General features: G+C 42.8%; 1 protein-coding gene across 3 annotated transcripts in view; it reads left to right on the forward strand.

Moving 5' to 3' along the window:
- The window catches only part of LOC137024617 (kinesin-like protein KIF21A), a 74,052-nt gene that overhangs the window by 18,154 nt on the left and 38,790 nt on the right, over window positions 1-17,108 (forward strand). For all 3 annotated transcript variants that reach the window (XM_067392364.1, XM_067392365.1, XM_067392366.1), the window contains exons 2-4: window positions 2,227-2,449; window positions 15,783-15,965; window positions 16,316-16,465. In XM_067392364.1, coding sequence (XP_067248465.1) covers window positions 2,227-2,449; window positions 15,783-15,965; window positions 16,316-16,465 — 556 coding nt within the window. The remainder of the gene's footprint in view (window positions 1-2,226; window positions 2,450-15,782; window positions 15,966-16,315; window positions 16,466-17,108) is intronic.

A 17,108-nucleotide genomic window follows, 5' to 3' on the forward strand; every position in this document is an offset into this window, starting at 1 on the left:
ATTAAAGGATAAGTTCACTTTCAAATTAAAATTTCCTGTTAATTTACTCACCCCCATATCATCCAAGATGTCCATGTGTTTCTTTCTTCAGTCGAAAAGAAATGAAGGTTTTTTGTGGAAAACATTCCAGGATCATTCTAGTGGAAGATCATCTTAGCTCATCTTATAGTGGACTTTAGTGGAGCCCAAATGGTTGAAGGTCAAAATTAGTTTCATTGCAGCTTCAAAGCATTCTACACGATCCCAGATGAGGAATAAGGGTATTATCTAGAGAAACCATTGCTCATTTTCTAAACAAAATAAATAAATAAATAAATAAATTATATAAGTTTTAACAATAAATTTCTCTATTAGAATTCCAGCATTGTAGACACTGCTAAGTGTATTACTGCCCTCCTCAGGTCAAAGTTTGAAATAAATTATGTACTTGCATTAGAATATTGTATTTGACAATTTAGTTCAAACTTTGACCTGTGGAGGGCAGTAATACCCTTAGCAGTGTCTACACTGTTGGAATTCAAATAGAGAAGAAGAAGAGAGCTAGTTCAAGATGAGCATTTATGGTTAAAACATAAAATTTATAAAAACATTTTTTGAAAATGAGCGATGGTTTCTCTAGATAAGACCCTTATTTCTTGTCTGGGATCGCTGTAAACTGTAATTTTGACCTTCAACTGTTTGGGCTCCATTTAAGTGCACTATATGGAGAAAAATCCTGGAATGTTTTCATCAAAAACCTTAATTTCTTTTCTACTGAAGAAAGAAAGACATGAACATCTTGGATGACATGGAGGTGAGTAAATTATCAGGAAATTTTAATTTGAAAGTGAACTAATCCTTTAAGTTGTGCGTGTGATTTTTGTGTGATGCATTAGGGTTTTACATAAAGAATTTCCAGTGTTTTAAGCATGAGATGTGTTGGATTAACAGGCCTTCAAATCCTGAACAATGAGCCACTGAAAAGAAATCACAGCACTAAAGAGCTTTCAGCTTTACTGGAGACTAACACTTCCCTCAGACACTCAGGCAGTGAATGAAAATATGCAACAAACTATTTTCATCCATTCGAAACTATTAAATAATAATTCAGTTGTACCGATAGGTGAGCCATAGTTGAATCAGTCGGGACAGATTTTTCAAATGATGAACAGATTGCGAAAGCGTGAGCATGGATTGTGAATTTGTGGGTATGGATTGAAAAACTGAAGGTACGGTTAACAAATCTGAGTACATGGACTGGAAATTTGTTCATTAATCCACGTTATTTATTAAACTGAGGGAACAATTTAGGAATCTGTGAGTACAGTTTATAAACTGAGGGGACGGATTGCAAAACTGTTGCCATGGATTTGCTTGGTCTTGGTCTGGTCTTGTACAGATTCTTCCCAGGCTCCGTACTACGGCACATTTCCAAAATGCTCAAATTAACAAGTTAACACAAATTTTATGTATTATGTAGTGTAAATACAATGGCCAGATTTAAAAAGGGTAGACTATAAACAAACCACTTTTTTCCAGGGCCTCGGAATTTACAAATTAAGCACTTACCTAAATGTATTTCAAATTTCAAAAAGCAAGAAAAATCTGTTTTTCTTTGATACAGCCCCTTCAAAAATTAATGTAATAAGGGCTAAAAAGTTAAAGGCAGAGCAGCTGGTTGTGTTAGAGGAAAGGTCTGAATAATGAAAACAGAAAACGTGAGTAAATGAATCCCAGGGTGTGACTGTTTACCTATCGTGTTGCCAGAGCTTCCTCTCTTGCTATGCTCTAACAGAGAGCGTCTGTGTTCATAAACCGACTCAGGATTGGACTGTTTATTGCACTTTCCACAAATACAGTACTTTTGAAGACTTTATTGAAAGCATTAGAGGCACAAATCCCATTAATTTTTCATTATTTTTTTCTGAGAAATTTTAGATTTGTTAGAAAAACTGTTACATAAAATATAAATAACCAAGCATGAATATCTAGTTATAAACATCCAATTTCCTTTATCCACTGTAAAAATTGGGATATTGACCTGTCCCATGCAAGAGGTCGTAACTCTCTTGACTGTATCCATTCATTGTAAATTTGACACAAGTATCACAATAAATATATTGAATATCTGATCAATAGATTATTATAGTAAAGTTATTTGATCATTTTAATGACCAAACATTGTTTCAACATAAACACATTTATTCTGATAAATGACTTCACTCAAACACTCTCTATTTTTTTTAGGATTCGTCCACAGTTGGCAAAGGAAAAGATAGAGGGATGTCACATCTGCACGTTCGTGACCCCTGGGGAGCCCCAGGTTGTCCTAGGAAAGGACAAGGCCTTTACGTTTGACTATGTTTTTGACATGGACTCACAGCAGGACAGTATCTACAGCAACTGCACTGAGAAACTCATCGAAGGCTGTTTTGAAGGATATAATGCCACTATCTTCGCATATGGACAGGTAAGACTTAAAAATTCCGTTGAAAGAAGTTTTCAATGGAAGTTTTTTTTTTTTTTTTTAAACCCTCTGGTACTCTTCGTTTAGGGGTTACACTTGGCTCCTTCATGGACAAAAGTGACAGAAGCCTTGGAATGTATCTTTTCTTTTTTTTTCAGGAAAAGTTATGTAATGCCATAGTGTAACCACTAGTTCCCATTCAGTCAGTCACGTTCGACGTTACGTCGATACTGACGTAATGGGGTCTCGCTAGGGAGCCCAATCACCTCCAAGGATACAAAACAAGCCAATGGGAATTGGCCTGTGAGATTTACATGCCGGGCCCCTCCCCCGGCATCCGGGTATAAATAGGGCCGGCATACTCACCTTCATTCATACTTTTGCTTCGGAGCCGATCGGCTGATCATCCTTTCACCTCCTCAAAGAGTGAATTTCTGAACTAAGAGAGCAAACAGCAATTTTAATTGCTAAGGACTCGGTCCTGAAAACAGCAATTTTAATTGCTTTTACTGTCTGTTCTCTGGTGGCTGCTTGTATCTCTCCAGCTGGTTGGGAAGGCACGCTCAGCGGTGGGTGTGACGGTGCGCTGCCCACAGGACGGTGCTGCACTCATCCCTGTGTGCTTCGGTTGGTGAGGTATTCTAAAAGAGCAAGCACGGGCGATCAACGTCTTTTTCAAGATGTCTTTTCGTCCGTGTGTTTCTGGATGCGGACGTTTCCTGACTTCCTCTGATGGCCACGATCACTGTCTCACGTGTTTGGGGAAACCCCACGCTGAGGCAGCGCTCGTGGATGGTACATGCCCTCATTGCGAGAGCATGTCCATGTTGGCATTGAGATCGCGACTCTCTTTCTTTAACAGAAATGAGAGTCCCCTCTGTTACTACCCCAGCGCCAGCGGCTGTAGCGGCCGCTGGCCAGGTTAGTACTCTGGGAGATCTGAGGGTTACAGTGGGAGCTACTTTGTCGGGTCCGTCCCCACAAACCTCCCACTCCTCTGCAATGCCATGTGCCGTCGAGCTGCCGGCTGCTGCCGCGGGGCCCTCCTCGGGGGTGCCTCGTGTCACTTTCGGCGCTCCGGAGGAGGATCAGATGTCGCTCGCTGCATCGGGGAGTGGGTTTGCTGGTTCAGAGGAAGACGAAGACTTCGAGCTTCCGCCCTCAGGGGCGGTCGCTCAGTCTGAGGCGGACTCTGAATTGGCGGCCATGCTTGCCCGGGCCGCCGCAGGCGTCGGTCTTGTGTGGAACCCTCCACCGTGTCCTGAGCGCTCACGGTTGGATGATTGGTTTCTGGGCTAGGGGCGCGGTTCTCAGCCGCGTCCCGCCCCAGTGCCTTTCTTCCCGGAAGGGCATGAGGAGCTCCAGAAGACGTGGATGGCCCCTCACACGGCCAGAAACCGTTCTTCTGCCTCCTCCACTCTCACTACCCTCGATGGTGGGGCTGCCAAGGGGTACGCGGAGGTCCCGCAGTTGGAACGTGCGATTGCGGTGCACTTGTGCCCGCAGTCCGCGGCCACCTGGCGGAACCGTCCGCGTCTCCCGTCCAAGGCGGGTAAGACCACGGCCGCTCTCGCGGCCGAGGCTTACTCAGCTGCTGGACAGGCAGCCTCCGCCCTGCACGCCATGGCCATCTTGCAGGTCCATCAGGCGAAAGCTCTTAAGGAGCTGCACGAGGGTAGTGCTGATCCAGGGTTGCTGCAAGAGCTACGCACGGCGACCGACCTCGCCCTCCGGGCGACGAAGGTCACGGCGCGCGCCCTGGGTCAAACGATGTCCACCCTGGTGGTCCAGGAACGACATCTTTGGTTGGACCTGGCTGAGATGAGGGAGGTCGACAAAGCTCGCTTTCTTGACGCCCCCATCCTCCAGGCCGGCCTCTTCGGCGACACTGTCGAGGACTTCGCTCAGCAGTTCTCGGCAGTGCAAAGGCAGACAGAGGCCATAAAACACATCCTGCCCCGGCGTGATGATGCCACCAATCCGCCACGGGCTGCGCCTCCGTCTGCTCCTCGCCGAGGGCGTCCTCCTGCGGCTAAGGCTTCCGGGAGATCGGACTCGTCCCTTCCTCCCCGAGCTTCCTGCAGGAAGACCACGCCCCCCGCCCAGACCGCCAAGCCTTCTTCTAAGAAGAAGAAAGGCGAGAAGCGGCCCTGAGACGGGTGACCCGGTTGTTTTTGGAGACTGCTCTGTGGGAGACGGTGACCGCACCGCTCCTTCCCCCGGGAGAGGGCCCGGGGGAGAATCCTGTGTTCTGTTCCGCCGCTGGCCCCAGTGCCCTTGCCCTTGCCCCACTCAGGGAAGTGGGCGTTCGCATCCTCAACTATCTCGACGACTGGCTCATTTTGGCCCAGTCACGAGAGCAGTTGTGCGAACACAGGGACCTGGTGCTCAGGCACCTCAGCCAGTTGGGGCTTCGGGTCAACCGGGAGAAGAGCAAGCTCTGCCCCGTGCAGAGCATCTCTTTTCTCGGTGTGGAGCTGGACTCGGTCAATATGACAGCACGTCTCACCAACGAGCGTGCACAGTCGGTGCTGAACTGCCTGAACTCGTTCTCGCGGAAAACAGCGGTCCCACTGAAACAATTTCAGAGGCTCCTGGGGCATATGGCATCCGCAGCCGCGGTCACGCCGCTCGGATTGCTTCATATGAGACCGCTTCAGCACTGGCTGCACGACGGGGTCCCGAGGTGGGCATGGCACCGTGGCTCACTCCGTGTGGTCATCACACCGAGTTGCCGCCACACATTCAGCCCGTGGTCGGACATTGCTTTTCTACGGGCCGGGGTTCCCCTAGTGCAAGTGTCCAGGCATGTTGTTGTCACAACAGATGCCTCTGCCACCGGCTGGGGTGCCATATGCAGTGGCCAGTCGGCGTCGGGGTCCTGGATGGTATCCCATCGCCATTGGCATATCAACTGCCTCGAGTTGCTGGCAGTACTCCTTGCGCTGCGCCGGTTTCGACCGCTGCTGCAGGGCAAGCATGTACTGGTCCGGACGGACAACACATCGGCGGTAGCGTATATCAACCACCAGGGTGGTCTACGCTCCCGTCGCATGTCGCAACTCGCCCGCCATCTCCTTCTGTGGAGTCAGCGCCGACTCAGGTCGCTGCGCGCCTCCTACATCCCGGGCGAGCTCAATCGTGCGGCCGACGCGCTCTCACGACAGCTCACACTCCCGGGGGAATGGAGACTCCACCCCCAGGCGGTCCAGCTGTTATGGAGCCGGTTCGGGGAAGCACAGGTGGACCTGTTCGCTTCTCTGGAATCCGCCCATTGCCAGTTGTTTTATTCGCTGACCGAGGGGACCCTCGGCACGGATGCACTGGCACACAGCTGGCCCCGGGGCCTACGCAAGTATGCGTTTCCCCCAGTGAGCCTCCTTGCACAGACACTGTGCAAGGTCAGGGAGGACGAGGAGCAGGTCTTGCTAGTTGCGCCGTACTGGCCCAACCGGACCTGGTTCCCGGAACTCATGCTCCTCGCGACAGCCCATCCCTGGCGCATTCCCCTGAGGCAGGATCTCCTCTCTCAGGGGCAGGGCACCATATGGCACCCGCGTCCCGACCTGTGGAACCTCCACGTGTGGTTCCTGGACGGGACGCGGCAGACTTGAGTGACCTACCGCCCGCGGTAGTCGACACCATCACTTCGGCCCGAGCCCCCTCGACGAGGCGCGCTTACGCTTTGAAGTGGAGTCTGTTCGCTGAGTGGTGTTCCTCCCGCAGGGAGGACCCCCGGAAATGCCCGGTCGGTGTTGTGCTTTCCTTCCTTCAAGAGGGTTTGGAACGGAGGCTGTCCCCTTCCACCCTGAAGGTCTATGTGGCCGCCATCGCAGCACATCACGATGTGCTCAACGGCAAGTCACTAGGGAAGCACGACCTGATCATCAGGTTCCTCAGAGGCGCCAGGAGGTTGAATCCCCCTAGGCCTCGCCTCATTCCCTCCTGGGATCTCTCCATCGCCCTCTTGGGCCTTCGGGGAGCTCCCTTCGAGCCCCTTGAGTCAGTCGAGCTGAAACATCTGTCTCTTAAGACAGTGCTCCTGACCGCGCTCGCCTCCTTCAAGAGGGTTGGGGACCTGCAAGCATTTTTGGTCAGCGATTCGTGCCTGGAATTCGGGCCGGACTACTCTCAAGTCACCTTGAGACCCCGGCCTGGATATGTGCCCAAGGTTCCCACCACTCCCTTCAGGGACCAGGTGGTGAACCTGCAAGCACTGCCCCCGGAGGAGGCAGACCCAGCCCTTGCGTTGCTGTGTCCCGTTCGTGCTCTGCGCGTTTACGTGGACCGCACGCAGAGCTTCAGAAGCTCTGAGCAGCTCTTTGTCTGTTTTGGAGGTCAGCAGAAGGGAAAGGCTGTCTCCAAACAGAGGCTGGACCACTGGATAGTGGATGCCGTCGCCTTGGCGTACCAGTCCCAAGGCGAGCCGTGCCCTCTCGGGTTGTGAGCTCACTCCACTCGGGGTGTTGCTTCCTCCTGGGTGTTGGCGCACGCCGCCTCTGTTGCGGACATCGGCAGAGCTGCAGGCTGGGCGACACCAAACACATTCGCGAGGTATTATAACCTCCGAGTGGAACCGGTGTCCACCCGTGTGCTTTCTACTCGTAGTTAGCCATTGGTGTTCGCTTGCTGTGCCATTTCCCTCGGGAGAGGGAATGTGAGCACTGTTTCCGCTCCTCAGTTCAGTTCCCCGTAACGGCGAACCCTGTGGAGTTCCTCCTGCATCCTGCGGCAGCCAGACGCGGCGGAGGCGTCAGGCGCCAGGTCCAGTACTTGCGTGTATGCCCAGTTGGTCTGCCCTTGTACTGGGCTAGATGCCCATATGCTGTGATTCCCCTCGGGTAATCCCATATGAGATTGTCCACGGTAAGGTTTCCTTGACGGTAAACCCGTGTCTTTCCCTGGGCGGCTTAGCTTTTGCCCCGTCTCTGATTGCTAGTCGTTCCTCCCGAAAGGTAGGACCTACATCAGAGATCTTCCATATGCGTTACTGTTCTCAGACCAGTCCATATGTGTCTTCCACACGTTACCTCCCTTCGGGCAGGGTGTGGTCTCCGTAGCTTTCCCCTCCTCGGGGAACGCTTTCCTGGCGTTTTTGTCGTTGCTGGAAAACGAGGGATTGAGTCCGAAGCACTCTCCCCCGTGGGGTAGGAACAGCAGCTTCGACTTCTCCACAGTAACGCCCTGTCCTCTCCATCCCACCGGTATGGAAGACATTCCTGGGCTTACTCTGGGCGCTGGAGGGTTGCGAGTATGGGCCGCATTTGCACTTGGCACGCCTCAGCCTGCCAGCACCTGCCTCCCTAACACTCGTAACGTGGTTCAGTTGCTATGGCGTTTTCCACGGGACCCCATTACGTCAGTATCGACGTAACGTCGAACGTGACTGACTGAATGGGAACGTCTAGGTTACTAATGTAACTCCCTTCAGAAGGAGGAAACGGAGACGTTACGTTCCCTTGCCATAGCTTTGTGCCACCGCTGAGCGGCCAGATACCTATCTCGGCTCCTCAGCAAAAATATGAATGAAGGTGAGTATGCCGGCCCTATTTATACCCGGATGCCAGGGGAGGGGCCCGGCATGTAAATCTCACAGGCCAATTCCCATTGGCTTGTTTTGTATCCTTGGAGGTGATTGGGCTCCCTAGCGAGACCCCATTACGTCAGTATCGATGTAACCTCTCCGTTCCCTCCTTCTGGGAACGGGGGTTACATTAGTAACCTAGACGATTCCTATATAGTTCTATATAACGTTCCTATATAGTTCTATATAAAGTTGTAAATTCTCTAGTGGTTTTTATTAAGTTGTGGATTTGGATTTATACTTAGACATTCTCAAAGACTACTTTTTGTCAAGGTTTACATTTTTATTTTCATTTTTTATTTTATATTTTTTGGGGGGTTGTTTGACATGTTAATTTGAAGTGTCTGAGTTTTTGCATTAATTTTTTCTATAGTCAAATCTGAACACAGAGGAGGACATTTTGTTAAACATAACTAGGGTTGGGTTTCGGTTCTGAAAACGGTTCTGGTGTGATGGGTTGGCGAAGTGCGGGGAGCGTATCCTTTAATAGAGATGTCTCACCTCATGAATATTATACCAATGAATGTACTGAAAAGCCCTCACGCTACTCATATACATCAGATATCAATGGATAGAGAGAGATAGAGAGAGGGGTGCACAAAGTTGCACGATTAATCTTTAAAAGATCAAATTCTCTATTTCATCACCCATATGATCCAATTCCTAAATGACAACAGTTCACCTATGTATATTAAACCTTTTACAAAAATAAAATCGTGACATTCAAATCCGTGTTCGAGCTGCCGTTGATCTGAAGAGAGTTGTTGTGTAGATACAAACCCGATTCCAAAAAAGTTGGGACACTGTACAAATTGTGAAATAAAAAAGGAATGCAATAATTTACAAATCTCATAAACTTATATTTTATTCACAATAGAATATAGATAACATATCAAATGTTGAAAGTTAGACATTTTGAAATGTCATGCCAAATATTGGCTCATTTTGGATTTCATGAGAGCTACACATTCCAAAAAAGTTTGGACAGGTAATAATAAGAGGCTGGAAAAGTTAAATGTACATATAAGGAACAGCTGAAGGACCAATTTGCAACTTATTAGGTCAATTGGCAACATGATTTGGGTATAAAAAGAGCCTCTCAGAGTGGCAGTGTCTCTCAGAAGTCAAGATTGGCAGAGGATCACCAAGTCCCCCAATGCTTAGGCGAAAAATAGTGGAGCAATGTCAGAAAGGAGTTTCTCAGAGAAAAATTGCAAAGAGTTTGAAGTTATCATCATCTACAGTGCATAATATCATCCAAAGATTCAGAGAATCTGGAACATTCTCTGTGCGTAAGGGTCAAGGCCGGAAAACCATACTGGATGTACGTGATCTTCGGACCCTTAGACAGCACTTCATCACATGCAAGAATGCTACTGTAATGGAAATCACAACATGGGCTCTGGAATACTTCCAGAAAACATTGTCGGTGAACACAATCCACTGTGCCATTCGCCGTTGCTGGCTAAAACTCTATAGGTCAAAAAAGAAGCCATATCTAAACATGATCCAGAAGCGCAGACGTTTTCTCTGGGCCAAGGCTCATTTAAAATGGACTTGTGGCAAAGTGGAAAACTGTGACGCCATGTCATCCGGACTAAAGAGGACAAGGACAACCCAAGTTGTTATCAGCGCTCAGTTCAGAAGCCTGCATTCATGATGGTATGGGGTTGCATGAGTGCTTGTGGCATGGGCAGCTTACACACCTGGAAAGGCACCATAAATGCTGAAAGGTATATCCAAGCTCTAGAACAACATATGCTCCCATCCAGACGTCGTCTCTTTCAGGGAAGAGCTTGCATTTTCCAACACGACAATGCCAGACCACATACTGCATCAATTACAACATCATGGTTGCGTAGAAGAAGGATCCGGGTACTGAAATGGCCAGCCTGCAGTCCAGAACCTTTACCCATAGAAAACATTTGCTGCATCATAAAGAGGACGATGTGACAAAGAAGACCTAAGACAGTTGAGCAACTAGAAGCCTGTATTAGACAGGAATGGGACAACATTCTTATTCCTAAACTTGAGCAACTTGTCTCCTCAGTCCCCAGACGTTTGAAGACTGTTATAAAAAGAAGAGGGGATGCCACACAGTGGTAAACATGGCCTTGTCCCAACTTTTTTGAGATGTTGATGCCATGAAATTTAAAATCAACTTATTTTTCCCTTAAAATGATAAATTTTCTCAGTTTAAACATTTGATATGTCATCTATGTTATATTCTGAATAAAATATTGAAATTTGAAACTTCCACATCATTGCATTCTGTTTTTATTCACAATTTGTACAGTATCCCAACTTTTTTGGAATCGGGTTTGTATAAACCGCTTCACAAACAATCTTTTCAAACACACAGTAGTATCATTATTTCTGTGACAAATATTCCAATTATAATAGAAGTATACAAACGTTTATTATTCAGATAGAATGATGTTACCGATCAAAATATAATAAATTACCTTCTGAAAGTAACTGGACTTCAAATAATGACTGTCGATTGCATTGTTATGCCACGATGTGGCAACAAATTACTGTTAAAAATGTGTCTATCACTGAATCATTCTTTCAGAAAAAAGTCTTTATGAATCCAACTTACATAGTTCATAGTTTGTTCATGTTAGTTCACAGTGTATTAACTTATTTTAACAAATACAACTCTTGATTTTAATAATGTTGTAACAAGGTTAATAGTTGTGGGAAGAAGGAGGCGGGAACCGGCGAACATTCAACAAAACTTTAATTCAAAATAAACAAAGAACAAAACGAAAGTAATGCCGGCAGACCCTCACGGATGTCTGCCAGCCACACAAACATAATAAACCATAAAATAAAGTCCAGGCCTGGTCCTCTCTCGTCCTCCACGGTCGTCGCTCCTCCTTTTATGCTCCCGGAGCTCCTCCGTGAGAGACTCAAGGCCGGTGCGCCTCCCAGGTGATGCTTCTTATCACTTGCGTCACCGGCCTCGCGCCGTTCCCTCACGGCTCTCGCCCGCCCTGGTCGCCACAAATGTATTATTAGTAAATGTTGATGTTAATGTAGTTAACTTATGTTAACTAATGAACCTTATTGTAAAGTGTTAGAGATTAGCAGTCTGTTAAATCAATTTTACAAGAATAATAAAAACAAAAAGGACTGTCTGAGTCAAGTATTGTGCATTTTTCACTTACTACTATTTCTTATTAGTTGTTTAATAATTTTAATGGAACCGGAATCGTTAGATAGAACCAAAATCGGAACCAGAACCGTAAAATTTCTTACGATTCCCAACCCTACACATAACATAAAATTCATAAAAATATAACAAAAACGAACAGGTATGTTTTATCACAGCTTAATAAATCTGGGCCTGATCTGATTTCAATCTCTTATTTGAGTCTTTTGGCTCAATTTTACCATATTATTACTGCCAAACCAGTTAATTTGTTTGTATAATAGTGTGTTGTGTATATATGTGTCTGTGTGTGTTTGAGTGAGTGTGTCTGTTTGGTAGTTTTGTGTAATCTCTTCCTTGCTCTTCATTTTTTTACTGCTTTGTGGCTGAATTATTGATTTTATTTCACACATTTGCAAAAAAACTTGCTCTGTGTTATAGTCACACTAGTTATATATATATATTGTAGTTTTTACCACCAATAGATTCTCTGAGTTTCCCATTCATTTCCTATGTCTGTCATTTTTGACCGCTAAGGAGCCATGTGTGACTATTTTTTTCCATCCCCGTAGTCCCATTTAGCCATTTGTTAGCAACCGCTTTTTAAAGACAAGTAAAAGCTTTTAAAAAAATGCTCATTTCCAGGTTTTGGCCTACAAAAATATGTCATCCCTGCAGTACACTAGTATAATACTAGAAAAATAGACCATTTGATAATTATTCATTTAAAAACATGCACCCTCAAATAGCTTCAGTTGCTAACTACATTTTTAATCATAGTTATAATGGCATTTTAACCACTAAATATATAAATGTGTATAGTTTTCCTTATTTATTTATTTATTCTAGTTTAAAAAAGTTTTAAAAATGTATTTATTTTTATTTATCTATTTATTTTACAAAGGAAAAGCGGTTATCAGCAGTTGTGGACCATGCACACATCAAGCAAAGCAAACAAACTGTGACACTTTTGTCAGAACCTGAACCACAGACATGTTCTGACAAGAACACTGCAGTCTTTTTTTTCTTCACACTAATAGATTATTAAAAAATTCTAATCTAATCCCTTTTGTATGGTTAAAAAAAAAAAAAAAAAACTCCCTCATGAGAATCCCAGACTCTTTGTCAGTCTTTCTTTGGCTTTGTTAATTCTCCCCTGTTGTTCGGGGGTCTTGTCTTCCTGTCAGCGTCTCTTTCAGTGGGTGATGTGGCACAGGCCCTGTGTGTCATTCCTCTATGTGTCTATGACAACAGAGACCCCAAACTTCTTTTGTCTGAGCTCTCTCCCTCCTCTCTGCTTCACATTTACCACACATCAACAGCACGGGCAGGTTTTCCTGTGCCTTTTTTTAAAGTGTCCCTATTATTTAAAGTTTCCTAAGGCTCTCATACAATACACTTTAATTTTTTCATAATATACTGTAGATTGCACATCACCACATTTCTCAAAGAGTCTGAAAACGGTTTGTTAGAAGATTCAGTCTCTCTAAACCCCTCTTTTCTTGAGCCTTCTCTGCTCTGATTGGTCAGACAGCTCAGTCTGTTAGCCTATTCTGAATTTCAGCTCTTCCTCAGGGATTGATACACAGTAATATTAACAGTAAGGATAGCGCTGGTTTTTCCGTACCAATTCCAGCGCAAGTGTATGCAAAGTGGATTCGCAATGCAGAAAACAGCGTCTTCTCGCCATGGTGACAATGCAAACCAAACTCTTCCAGGCCTCAGCTACAACTACAGTGTTTGAGCCTTGGCGGGTCAAAGTAGACATTGCTCATTAGCAGACAACAAAGACCATAGGCTGACATTATGCAAATTTCTTATATTATTACATACAGGAAGTGAGACTGGAATCGCAGTTCAGAAGTTCAGAATTGATTCTTTCTTTTAGGAAACAATAACTGTATTTGTCGTGCACTTTGATCTTTAAAACTCTGCAGACCTTTTACATTCACAAACAGCTATATTAGACACTGCATGAAAGGTTATATTCAAAAAAGCATAGTAGGGGCACTTTAAGACCTAAATGAGTATGAAGAGATTCAGTATAATTTCCTCATTCCTCAAAGGAAAATTTGTGGCCTGATGATGATTACCACAGAAATTTGTGTCTATTAATTTGTAAAACTGTTTGATAGTGTCAATCAACTAAATAATGACGTTTTCAAATCATGACTGTCTCAGTACTTTGATGCTCTAACTACTTATCTCCTCTCTATCAATCCCACATTTTTCCTTTCTCAATTCATGTAAAATATTTTTTTAAAAAGCTTCACATTTCTGTTTAAACCATTCGTAACTCTAGCCAATTCGACTTCCATTGTAACTGCATTACTGTAAAAGTTTTATTTATTTATTTACAAATTTAGGTCAGTTTTTTTAGAAAATTCATGTAAATTCTCTTTTGAAAAATCTTCACATGTTTCTGTTTAAACCCTCCATAACTCTTGCCCCATTGACTTCCATTTTAACTAAGGTTGACTTCCATTTTAATTAAGGTTTTTCTTGTTTGTAACAAAATGAGGGTCAAGTTTAATTTATTTTTATGGCATATATTTCAATCCAAAAAAAAAAAAATTCACATTTTTACATTTAAACCCTCCAGAACTCTTGGCCCATTGACTTTCATTATATATATTTATTTATATATTATTATTATTATTATTATTATGTTTGTACAAACTGGGGAACAAGTCAAAATTATTTTTGTAGTATATATTTTAGTATACTCATATATTTTTATTTTTAAATACAAGCTTCATACAATACAAATCTTGTTTGTTTGTACAAACTGAGAGACAAGTATTTTTTTCTTTTTCTTTTTTGGGGGGTAATTGATAGCATGTATTTTTTCATTGCATGTACAGTCAAACCAAAGTTTATTCAGACACCTTTAACTTTTCATTCATTAATACAGTTTATTCACTATAGTTTACAAAAAATGGTAATAAAATATGACAAGATCTCAGAGTTAAATTGTGTCAGAAAAAAAATAATCTTAATTATGTCAGATAACCCTTACGCTAAACATGGTCAGGTCAAAGTGTCTAAATAATTTTTGGTTCCAACATTTTATCAATTTTACTGGTAGTCCACTGTATGAAGAATGTTTGGGTATAATGTCACAGTTTACTTTATTTTGCTATCCTCACTTACATAAATGAACTATAGTGTCCTGCATCCACTAGTAAAAATATATATTAAAATATCAAAAATGTCTAAATAATTTTTGGTTTGACTGTATATCGCTGGTGATTATCTTTAGTTTTAGTTGAAAATGATCAGGGGTCTCATTTATAAAGCGTGCGTATGCACAAAACGGGGCTGGAAGCGTGCGTACGCCAGTTCCCGCGCAAAGGTTGTGATCTATAAAAACAAACTTGACGGGAGAATGTGCACACCTTTAAGCAAACTTTGAGCCGTGCGTACGCACATTCTCGAGACAAAAGTGATATGAATTGAGATAGTAGATGTGCTACTTTCGATCACTTTTCCAGTGACACGCTGTTTTATGACAGCGAGGAGCGCTGGGAGCAAAATAATTCCTCTTTAAACTAAACTGCAGATGTTATGACAAAATATTTTTTCGAGAATGATGATCAGTGATGCACACTTAACTTCGATATTGGAAGACACTGCTGGATTCGGTGATCAAACGGTCCGTTGTCCAGTTTGAATAGGTCCAATAATATCTTACTGTACAACCGCAGCTGCAGGAGGTGTTGATGTCGTGTGAAAGATCTTCAAACAATTACCATTTGAAAGATATATTTTGAGGAAAACGGTAAGATTTGCATGTTTTCTTTTTAAAATACTTTGTCAGTGACACGCCGAGTCAGACAATTGTATTTACACTGCAATAAATAAGTAGGCCGATCTGTTTCCACTAAAAATAGCCTATAAACTTCCTAAAAGATATGTTCACCTCATCAGCAAAACTGCATAAATTTGATTTGAATTGTTTAAAACTATTAAAATACTATCTGGCCAGTGGAAATGAATGAATCAACTCTATCCTAAAACCTTTATCTGAAGTATTTTATACAATTTTGTTTTTATGGATATTTTGATATATTTATTCTAAAACATAAAGAGGATATTGGATGATCTTTATCAATATAATGTGTGGCACAAATGGCATTTATAGTCCATATAATATTTTCCAATGTCTTGTACCTTTGACGGTGTTAACCATGGTGTCACGTGGTTGGGAACGTGTATGGAAATGATATGCAGATGAGGTTATGCATAGTAAAACTAGGCGTCGTAAGCTCCATATATGTTTATTTCGGGGAGGAGACAGGGTGGAGATGCACGTACGCACAATCTTCCGCTGACTGGGATTTATAAAGGGATTTGTGCGCAGGTTCTGGCGTACGCATGGTTTTATAAATCTGATTTTTTTTTGTGCGTACGCAGAATCTAGCTTTTGCGCGTACGTACACTTTTAGTAGGGATCCTACGCACAGTTTTATAAATGAGACCCCTGGAATATTCCTTGATGCACAAGGAAGAACTTCAGAACACACCAAAAGTTGATTAAAATATCTTCTGTTTGAGTGGTCTTGTTCACCCTGTCTCCTCCTGAATCTTTTCAGACTGGTTCGGGAAAGACGTACACCATGGGCACGGGCTTTGACGTGAACATCACTGATGAGGAGTTGGGAATTATACCACGGGCGATCAACCACCTCTTCAGGGGCATCGAGGAGCGCAGACAAGCCGCCACAGAACAAGGGCGACCCGTACCCGAGTTTAAGGTCAACGCCCAGTTCTTAGAGGTGAGTAACAACCCCAACTCTTGTGGTTTAGTTTAATCTAAGCTCAAGAAAATGCCTTTAGCAATCATATAACTGACAGACATGTTATTTCTGGTGTTAATGGAAGTGAAGATGTTGAGTTATCTCCATATCAGCACTGAGGTTTAAATTTATCCTGTGATAAGTGTAGCAGAGCTGCCATCATCTCGGCATGCAAAGGGTGGTGTTGACAGTGCACCACAAATAACACGCCTGTTGTAACATTGGAAGACGTTAGAGATTTTAGCATGCATGTCTGAGCTTGGCTAATTAATTACATAACCACTCCTGCATGTTTTCAGCTGTCTAAGGTGCGGTGTTTTGTTTCATAGTTGTACAATGAGGAGGTGCTGGACCTGTTTGATTCCACTCAAGATGCGGAGGCCCGCAAGCAGAAATCCCACATTAAAATCCATGAAGATGCCAATGGAGGAATTTACACAGTGGGAGTCACAACACGAACCGTTAGCTCAGAAACAGAGGTTGGTTTTATACGAGGGTTTGTAGATATGTCTTGAGCCTTTCTGCATATATATATATATATATATATATATATATATATATATATATATATATATATATATATATATATATATATATATATATATATATATATATATTTTTTTTTTTTAATGAAGTTTTTCAAGTTATCTTTATTATTAATCATTATAAAAAAATAAAAAATAAAATCAGTTATCTTCATTTATAAATGTTAATTTTAATATTATTAATAAATTAATTTTAATAAATTAATATTTTAATGAACTTTTTTAAGTTTTTCAAAATTGTTAATAAAAATAAATGTCTGTTATGTTTATTAGTAATCTTTACTTTTAGATTTGTCTGTTTTTATAACAAAATTATCTTTAAGTTCTTTTTTAAAGTTTATTTTTATTTGCATTTTTTAAATTTTCTTTTTTAAAATTTTGTAAATATGTTTATTTTGTTTTAGTTTGTAATTTTTAGCTAGATTTTAATTTAATAAAAGTTAATAAAATAAAAAGAAATTGTTTTCAAGTTAGTCTTTGAAAAAAAGTAATCTATAAGTTCATTTTTTATTAATATAAAATAAAGTTTGTCTGTTTTTTTATTACAACAAAAACAGTTATATTATTTATATAGTTT

Source organism: Chanodichthys erythropterus, chromosome 8, assembly GCF_024489055.1.
Source record: "Chanodichthys erythropterus isolate Z2021 chromosome 8, ASM2448905v1, whole genome shotgun sequence".
NCBI lineage: Eukaryota > Metazoa > Chordata > Actinopteri > Cypriniformes > Xenocyprididae > Chanodichthys > Chanodichthys erythropterus.